Source organism: Entelurus aequoreus, linkage group LG12 (genome assembly GCF_033978785.1).
Source record: "Entelurus aequoreus isolate RoL-2023_Sb linkage group LG12, RoL_Eaeq_v1.1, whole genome shotgun sequence".
Classification (NCBI taxonomy): domain Eukaryota; kingdom Metazoa; phylum Chordata; class Actinopteri; order Syngnathiformes; family Syngnathidae; genus Entelurus; species Entelurus aequoreus.
Genome location: NC_084742.1, coordinates 72,722,811 through 72,732,810, shown reverse-complemented (window position 1 = coordinate 72,732,810; position 10,000 = coordinate 72,722,811). Strand labels below are relative to the sequence as shown.

At 36.9% G+C, this 10,000-nt stretch overlaps 1 protein-coding gene across 3 annotated transcripts in view; it reads right to left on the bottom strand.

The window, feature by feature from the left end:
- Positions 1-10,000, bottom strand: part of LOC133662547 (uncharacterized) — a 23,463-nt gene that overhangs the window by 2,703 nt on the left and 10,760 nt on the right. Inside the window, exon 3 of one of the 3 annotated variants that reach the window (XM_062066660.1) lies at positions 1,711-1,896. In XM_062066660.1, coding sequence (XP_061922644.1) covers positions 1,711-1,896 — 186 coding nt within the window. The remainder of the gene's footprint in view (positions 1-1,710; positions 1,897-10,000) is intronic. The other 2 variants (XM_062066661.1, XM_062066662.1) reach the window with 2 other exon arrangements.

The following is a 10,000-nucleotide window of genomic DNA, read 5'->3' as shown; positions in this document are numbered from 1 at the left end:
ATGTCAGACATACAGACTCTTCCTGACTTGCTTTGAAGCCAAAGGCTATCACAAATTCTAGTTTCAGAATAAAATATAGTTCTAGTGATGATATCTATAAATAGCCACGATCTTCAGGTGTCACTGCGCCTATTGTTGTACAAACCTATCACTTCTACAATCATCTAATACATTATCACGTCAACTCATTAAACCTGACCACAGTTGTCTCACAGCAGAATCTACAGTACTTTAGTGTTCATCATTTCAAAACAAAAGTACATACTAGTGATGTGCCATACAACTGCTTTTCTTTCCCATCCGATACCGAGTAAAATTCAGGCTGCTATCGGCAATACCAATCCGATACTGATACAAATTTACCTAATGTGTCTGCAAAAATGTAAAAAGTTATGTATTTCTAATAATAACATAGCATAAAGAATACAGTTATGTATGTATTACCATTATTTATTCAATATGATTATTTATTATATGTGTTATTATACAATATTTATTCATTTATACTTATTTATTTCAAACTCTGAGGTGTATTGAGCTAGTGGCGTGAATATGGCCAAGCTAATACAACAGAAAAAACAGGACAAAATCATTAAAAGTATACGAAAATGCTGTTTTAAACCATCGATCCATCCATTTTACATAACAAAATGAAATAAGTACCATAATAAAAGCATTGAAATAAATGAATTCATAGGAAACTATTAGAATAAAAAGTCAATCACAGTGATGAGCACAAACACGTCAAGTTAACTTACACATAAATTGTTACGGCTACTCTTGCGTGCAAAAAAGGTTTGAAAAAATAAAAATAAAGTCATGCAGGATAGTCCTGAGGAGGAAGTGTTTGACTCACTGAATTCCTCAGTAAGCACTCGTGGAGATATGTCCACATTCTAAATGATCATCATTTATTTTCACTAACAAAACTTATTCTCCGTGGTTGACTTCAACATCATCAAAATAACTTATTTAGCGCGGCTTCAAAATAATCAAAATAACTTATTTAGCGCGGCTTCAAAATAAATAAAATAACTTATTTAGCGCGGCTTCAAAATAATCAAAATAACTTATTTAGCGCGGCTTCAAAATAAATAAAATAACTTATTTAGCGCGGCTTCAAAATAAATAAAATAACTTATTTAGCGCGGCTTCAAAATAAATAAAATAACTTATTTAGCGCGGCTTCAAAATAAATAAAATAACTTATTTAGCGCGGCTTCAAAATAAATAAAATAACTTATTTAGTGGTTTCACTCCTCACTCCTTCAACATGATAGACAGACAAAAGCTGTCCTGTCTTCTTAATTGTAGGAGGAGGAAGTGGCTCACCAGGAGGAGGAAGTGGCTCACCAGGAGGAGGAAGTGGCTCACCAGGAGGAGGAAGTGGCTCACCAGGAGGAGGAAGTGGCTCACCAGGAGGAGGAAGTGGCTCACCAGGAGGAGGAAGTGGCTCACCAGGAGGAGGAAGTGGCTCACCAGGAGGAGGAAGTGGCTCACCAGGAGGAGGAAGTGGCTCACCAGGAGGAGGAAGTGGCTCACCAGGAGGAGGAAGTGGCTCACCAGGAGGAGGAAGTGGCTCACCAGGAGGAGGAAGTGGCTCACCAGGAGGAGGAAGTGGCTCACCAGGAGGAGGAAGTGGCTCACCAGGAGGAGGAAGTGGCTCACCAGGAGGAGGAAGTGGCTCACCAGGAGGAGGAAGTGGCTCACCAGGACGAGGAAGTGGCTCACCAGGAGGAGGAAGTGGCTCACCAGGAGGAGGAAGTGGCTCACCAGGACGAGGAAGTGGCTCACCAGGAGGAGGAAGTGGCTCACCAGGAGGAGGAAGTGGCTCACCAGGAGGAGGAAGTGGCTCACCAGGAGGAGGAAGTGGCTCAGCATCAACAGCCTGAGCAGCTGAAAACAATCAGTCAGTCAATCATCATTCATCTAAAACATCCAATAATTCATCAACATCATCTTTGGCATTAATTGTTTTCATTGTCAAAACAATTAATAAATAAATAATATAGGCTCCAACAACATTATATATACACACACACACACACACACACACACACATACATACATACATACACACATTTATATATATATACTGTATGTATACACATATATATATATATATATATATATATATATATATATATATATATATATATATTAGGGCTGTGAATCTGTGGGTGTCCCACGATTCGATTCAAAAACGATTTTATTTTATTTTTTTATTTTTTTTTATTTTTTTTTTTTTTTTTTTAATGAAAACAATACACAACAATACCATAATAATGCAATACAGTTTCAAAACCAAACTCGACCCAGCAACATTCAGAATAGCAATAAACACAAACATGACACGGAACAATCTAAAAGTAGTGAAACAAAAATGAATATTATCAACAACAGTATCAATATTAGTAACAATTTCAACATAGCAGTGATTAAAAATCCCTCATTGATATTATCATTACAAACATTAATAAAAATACAAAATAAAACAAGAACAATAGTGTGACAGTGGCTTACACTTGCATCACATCTCATAAACTTGACAACACACTGTGTCCAATATTTGCACAAAGATATAATAAGTCATATTTTGCTTCATTTAATAGTTCAAACAAATTTAAATAATGTATCCCATATTCCAATATATGACTCATTATTATCTCAACTAAATGCAGTTTTTTCTACTGATATCATCTCCATAGCTCGTGTGTATCAGTCAGTATGTATTATGTGTGTGTACCAGTCAGTATGTATTATGTGTGTCTACCAGTCAGTGTGTATTATGTGTGTGTACCAGTCAGTATGTATTATGTGTGTGTACCAGTCAGTGTGTATTATGTGTGTATACCAGTCAGTATGTATTATGTGTGTGTATCAGTCAGTATGTATTATGTGTGTGTACCAGTCAGTGTGTATTATGTGTGTGTACCAGTCAGTGTGTATTATGTGTGTATACCAGTCAGTATGTATTATGTGTGTGTACCAGTCAGTGTGTATTATGTGTGTATACCAGTCAGTATGTATTATGTGTGTGTACCAGTCAGTGTGTATTATGTGTGTATACCAGTCAGTATGTATTATGTGTGTGTATCAGTCAGTATGTATTATGTGTGTGTACCAGTCAGTATGTATTATGTGTGTATACCAGTCAGTGTGTATTATGTGTGTGTATCAGTCAGTATGTATTATGTGTGTATACCAGTCAGTATGTATTATGTGTGTGTACCAGTCAGTATGTATTATGTGTGTATACCAGTCAGTATGTATTATGTGTGTATACCAGTCAGTATGTATTATGTGTGTGTACCAGTCAGTATGTATTATGTGTGTATACCAGTCAGTATGTATTATGTGTGTGTATCAGTCAGTATGTATTATGTGTGTATACCAGTCAGTGTGTATTATGTGTGTATACCAGTCAGTATGTATTATGTGTGTGTACCAGTCAGTATGTATTATGTGTGTATACCAGTCAGTATGTATTATGTGTGTGTATCAGTCAGTGTGTATTATGTGTGTGTACCAGTCAGTATGTATTATGTGTGTATACCAGTCAGTATGTATTATGTGTGTGTACCAGTCAGTATGTATTATGTGTGTGTACCAGTCAGTGTGTATTATGTGTGTATACCAGTCAGTATGTATTATGTGTGTGTACCAGTCAGTATGTATTATGTGTGTGTACCAGTCAGTATGTATTATGTGTGTGTACCAGTCAGTGTGTATTATGTGTGTGTACCAGTCAGTGTGTATTATGTGTGTGTACCAGTCAGTGTGTATTATGTGTGTGTACCAGTCAGTGTGTATTATGTGTGTGTACCAGTCAGTGTGTATTATGTGTGTGTACCAGTCAGTGTGTATTATGTGTGTGTACCAGTCAGTGTGTATTATGTGTGTGTACCAGTCAGTATGTATTATGTGTGTGTACCAGTCAGTGTGTATTATGTGTGTGTACCAGTCAGTGTGTATTATGTGTGTATACCAGTCAGTATGTATTGTGTGTATACCAGTCAGTGTGTATTATGTGTGTATATCAGTCAGTATGTATTATGTGTGTGTACCAGTCAGTGTGTATTATGTGTGTATACCAGTCAGTGTGTATGATGTGCGTGTACCAGTCAGTGTGTATTATGTGTGTATACCAGTCAGTATGTATGATGTGCGTGTACCAGTCAGTGTGTATTATGTGTGTATACCAGTCAGTATGTATTATGTGTGTATACCAGTCAGTATGTATTATGTGTGTCTACCAGTCAGTATGTATTATGTGTGTCTACCAGTCAGTATGTATTATGTGTGTGTACCAGTCAGTATGTATTATGTGTGTATACCAGTCAGTATGTATTATGTGTGTATATCAGTCAGTATGTATTATGTGTGTGTACCAGTCAGTGTGTATTATGTGTGTATACCAATCAGTGTGTATGATGTGCGTGTACCAGTCAGTGTGTATTATGTGTGTATACCAGTCAGTGTGTATGATGTGTGTGTACCAGTCAGTGTGTATTATGTGTGTATACCAGTCAGTATGTATTATGTGTGTATACCAGTCAGTATGTATTATGTGTGTATACCAGTCAGTATGTATTATGTGTGTGTACCAGTCAGTATGTATTATGTGTGTATACCAGTCAGTATGTATTATGTGTGTATACCAGTCAGTATGTATTATGTGTGTATACCAGTCAGTGTGTATTATGTGTGTATACCAGTCAGTGTGTATTATGTGTGTATACCAGTCAGTGTGTATGATGTGCGTGTACCAGTCAGTGTGTATTATGTGTGTATACCAGTCAGTATGTATTATGTGTGTGTACCAGTCAGTATGTATTATGTGTGTATACCAGTCAGTATGTATTATGTGTGTATACCAGTCAGTGTGTATTATGTGTGTATACCAGTCAGTATGTATTATGTGTGTATACCAGTCAGTATGTATTATGTGTGTATACCAGTCAGTGTGTATTATGTGTGTATACCAGTCAGTATGTATGATGTGCGTGTACCAGTCAGTGTGTATTATGTGTGTATACCAGTCAGTATGTATTATGTGTGTATACCAGTCAGTATGTATTATGTGTGTCTACCAGTCAGTATGTATTATGTGTGTGTACCAGTCAGTATGTATTATGTGTGTGTACCAGTCAGTATGTATTATGTGTGTATACCAGTCAGTATGTATTATGTGTGTGTACCAGTCAGTGTGTATTATGTGTGTATACCAATCAGTGTGTATGATGTGCGTGTACCAGTCAGTGTGTATTATGTGTGTATACCAGTCAGTGTGTATGATGTGTGTGTACCAGTCAGTGTGTATTATGTGTGTATACCAGTCAGTATGTATTATGTGTGTATACCAGTCAGTATGTATTATGTGTGTATACCAGTCAGTATGTATTATGTGTGTGTACCAGTCAGTATGTATTATGTGTGTATACCAGTCAGTATGTATTATGTGTGTATACCAGTCAGTATGTATTATGTGTGTATACCAGTCAGTATGTATTATGTGTGTATACCAGTCAGTGTGTATTATGTGTGTATACCAGTCAGTGTGTATTATGTGTGTGTACCAGTCAGTGTGTATTATGTGTGTGTACCAGTCAGTGTGTATTATGTGTGTATACCAGTCAGTGTGTATGATGTGCGTGTACCAGTCAGTGTGTATTATGTGTGTATACCAGTCAGTATGTATTGTGTGTATACCAGTCAGTGTGTATTATGTGTGTATATCAGTCAGTATGTATTATGTGTGTGTACCAGTCAGTGTGTATTATGTGTGTATACCAGTCAGTGTGTATGATGTGCGTGTACCAGTCAGTGTGTATTATGTGTGTATACCAGTCAGTATGTATGATGTGCGTGTACCAGTCAGTGTGTATTATGTGTGTATACCAGTCAGTATGTATTATGTGTGTATACCAGTCAGTATGTATTATGTGTGTCTACCAGTCAGTATGTATTATGTGTGTGTACCAGTCAGTATGTATTATGTGTGTGTACCAGTCAGTATGTATTATGTGTGTATACCAGTCAGTATGTATTATGTGTGTGTACCAGTCAGTGTGTATTATGTGTGTATACCAATCAGTGTGTATGATGTGCGTGTACCAGTCAGTGTGTATTATGTGTGTATACCAGTCAGTGTGTATGATGTGTGTGTACCAGTCAGTGTGTATTATGTGTGTATACCAGTCAGTATGTATTATGTGTGTATACCAGTCAGTATGTATTATGTGTGTATACCAGTCAGTATGTATTATGTGTGTGTACCAGTCAGTATGTATTATGTGTGTATACCAGTCAGTATGTATTATGTGTGTATACCAGTCAGTATGTATTATGTGTGTATACCAGTCAGTATGTATTATGTGTGTATACCAGTCAGTGTGTATTATGTGTGTATACCAGTCAGTGTGTATTATGTGTGTGTACCAGTCAGTGTGTATTATGTGTGTGTACCAGTCAGTGTGTATTATGTGTGTATACCAGTCAGTGTGTATGATGTGCGTGTACCAGTCAGTGTGTATTATGTGTGTATACCAGTCAGTATGTATTGTGTGTATACCAGTCAGTGTGTATTATGTGTGTATATCAGTCAGTATGTATTATGTGTGTATACCAGTCAGTATGTATTATGTGTGTGTACCAGTCAGTGTGTATTATGTGTGTATACCAATCAGTGTGTATTATGTGTGTATACCAGTCAGTGTGTATGATGTGTGTGTACCAGTCAGTGTGTATTATGTGTGTATACCAGTCAGTATGTATTATGTGTGTATACCAGTCAGTATGTATTATGTGTGTATACCAGTCAGTATGTATTATGTGTGTGTACCAGTCAGTATGTATTATGTGTGTATACCAGTCAGTATGTATTATGTGTGTATACCAGTCAGTATGTATTATGTGTGTATACCAGTCAGTATGTATTATGTGTGTATACCAGTCAGTGTGTATTATGTGTGTATACCAGTCAGTGTGTATTATGTGTGTGTACCAGTCAGTGTGTATTATGTGTGTGTACCAGTCAGTGTGTATTATGTGTGTATACCAGTCAGTGTGTATGATGTGCGTGTACCAGTCAGTGTGTATTATGTGTGTATACCAGTCAGTATGTATTGTGTGTATACCAGTCAGTGTGTATTATGTGTGTATATCAGTCAGTATGTATTATGTGTGTGTACCAGTCAGTGTGTATTATGTGTGTATACCAGTCAGTGTGTATGATGTGCGTGTACCAGTCAGTGTGTATTATGTGTGTATACCAGTCAGTATGTATGATGTGCGTGTACCAGTCAGTGTGTATTATGTGTGTATACCAGTCAGTATGTATTATGTGTGTATACCAGTCAGTATGTATTATGTGTGTCTACCAGTCAGTATGTATTATGTGTGTCTACCAGTCAGTATGTATTATGTGTGTGTACCAGTCAGTATGTATTATGTGTGTATACCAGTCAGTATGTATTATGTGTGTATATCAGTCAGTATGTATTATGTGTGTGTACCAGTCAGTGTGTATTATGTGTGTATACCAATCAGTGTGTATGATGTGCGTGTACCAGTCAGTGTGTATTATGTGTGTATACCAGTCAGTGTGTATGATGTGTGTGTACCAGTCAGTGTGTATTATGTGTGTATACCAGTCAGTATGTATTATGTGTGTATACCAGTCAGTATGTATTATGTGTGTATACCAGTCAGTATGTATTATGTGTGTGTACCAGTCAGTATGTATTATGTGTGTATACCAGTCAGTATGTATTATGTGTGTATACCAGTCAGTATGTATTATGTGTGTATACCAGTCAGTGTGTATTATGTGTGTATACCAGTCAGTGTGTATTATGTGTGTATACCAGTCAGTGTGTATGATGTGCGTGTACCAGTCAGTGTGTATTATGTGTGTATACCAGTCAGTATGTATTATGTGTGTGTACCAGTCAGTATGTATTATGTGTGTATACCAGTCAGTATGTATTATGTGTGTATACCAGTCAGTGTGTATTATGTGTGTATACCAGTCAGTATGTATTATGTGTGTATACCAGTCAGTATGTATTATGTGTGTATACCAGTCAGTGTGTATTATGTGTGTATACCAGTCAGTATGTATGATGTGCGTGTACCAGTCAGTGTGTAATATGTGTGTATACCAGTCAGTATGTATTATGTGTGTATACCAGTCAGTATGTATTATGTGTGTCTACCAGTCAGTATGTATTATGTGTGTGTACCAGTCAGTATGTATTATGTGTGTGTACCAGTCAGTATGTATTATGTGTGTATACCAGTCAGTATGTATTATGTGTGTGTACCAGTCAGTGTGTATTATGTGTGTATACCAATCAGTGTGTATGATGTGCGTGTACCAGTCAGTGTGTATTATGTGTGTATACCAGTCAGTGTGTATGATGTGTGTGTACCAGTCAGTGTGTATTATGTGTGTATACCAGTCAGTATGTATTATGTGTGTATACCAGTCAGTATGTATTATGTGTGTATACCAGTCAGTATGTATTATGTGTGTGTACCAGTCAGTATGTATTATGTGTGTATACCAGTCAGTATGTATTATGTGTGTATACCAGTCAGTATGTATTATGTGTGTATACCAGTCAGTATGTATTATGTGTGTATACCAGTCAGTGTGTATTATGTGTGTATACCAGTCAGTGTGTATTATGTGTGTGTACCAGTCAGTGTGTATTATGTGTGTGTACCAGTCAGTGTGTATTATGTGTGTATACCAGTCAGTGTGTATGATGTGCGTGTACCAGTCAGTGTGTATTATGTGTGTATACCAGTCAGTGTGTATGATGTGTGTGTACCAGTCAGTGTGTATTATGTGTGTATACCAGTCAGTATGTATTATGTGTGTATACAGTCAGTGTGTATTATGTGTGTATACCAGTCAGTATGTATTATGTGTGTATACCAGTCAGTATGTATTATGTGTGTATACCAGTCAGTATGCATTATGTGTGTATACCAGTCAGTATGTATTGTGTGTGTATACCAGTCAGTGTGTATTATGTGTGTATACCAGTCAGTATGTATCGTGTGTGTACCAGTCAGTATGTATTATGTGTGTTATACCAGTCAGTATGTATTATGTGTGTGTACCAGTCAGTGTGTATTATGTGTGTTGTACCAGTCAGTATGTATCGTGTGTGTACCAGTCAGTGTGTATTATGTGTGTGTACCAGTCAGTATGTATTATGTGTGTATACCAGTCAGTATGTATCGTGTGTATACCAGTCAATATGTATCGTGTGTGTACCAGTCAGTATGTATTATGTGTGTATACCAGTCAGTGTGTATTATGTGTGTATACCAGTCAGTATGTATTATGTGTTGTATACCAGTCAGTATGTATTATGTGTGTATACCAGTCAGTATGTATCGTGTGTGTACCAGTCAGTATGTATTGTGTGTATACCAGTCAGTATGTATCGTGTGTGTACCAGTCAGTATGTATTATGTGTGTATACCAGTCAGTATGTATTGTGTGTATACCAGTCAGTATGTATTATGTGTGTGTACCAGTCAGTGTGTATTATGTGTGTGTACCAGTCAGTGTGTATTATGTGTGTATACCAGTCAGTGTGTATTATGTGTGTATACCAGTCAGTATGTATTATGTGTGTATACCAGTCAGTGTGTATTATGTGTGTGTACCAGTCAGTATGTATTATGTGTGTATACCAGTCAGTATGTATTACGTGTGTATACCAGTCAGTGTGTATTATGTGTGTATACCAGTCAGTATGTATTATGTGTGTATACCAGTCAGTGTGTATTATGTGTGTATACCAGTCAGTATGTATTATGTGTGTATACCAGTCAGTGTGTATTATGTGTGTATACCAGTCAGTATGTATTATGTGTGTATACCAGTCAGTATGTATCGTGTGTGTACCAGTCAGTATGTATTATGTGTGTATACCAGTCAGTATGTATTGTGTGTATACCAGTCAGTATGTATTAT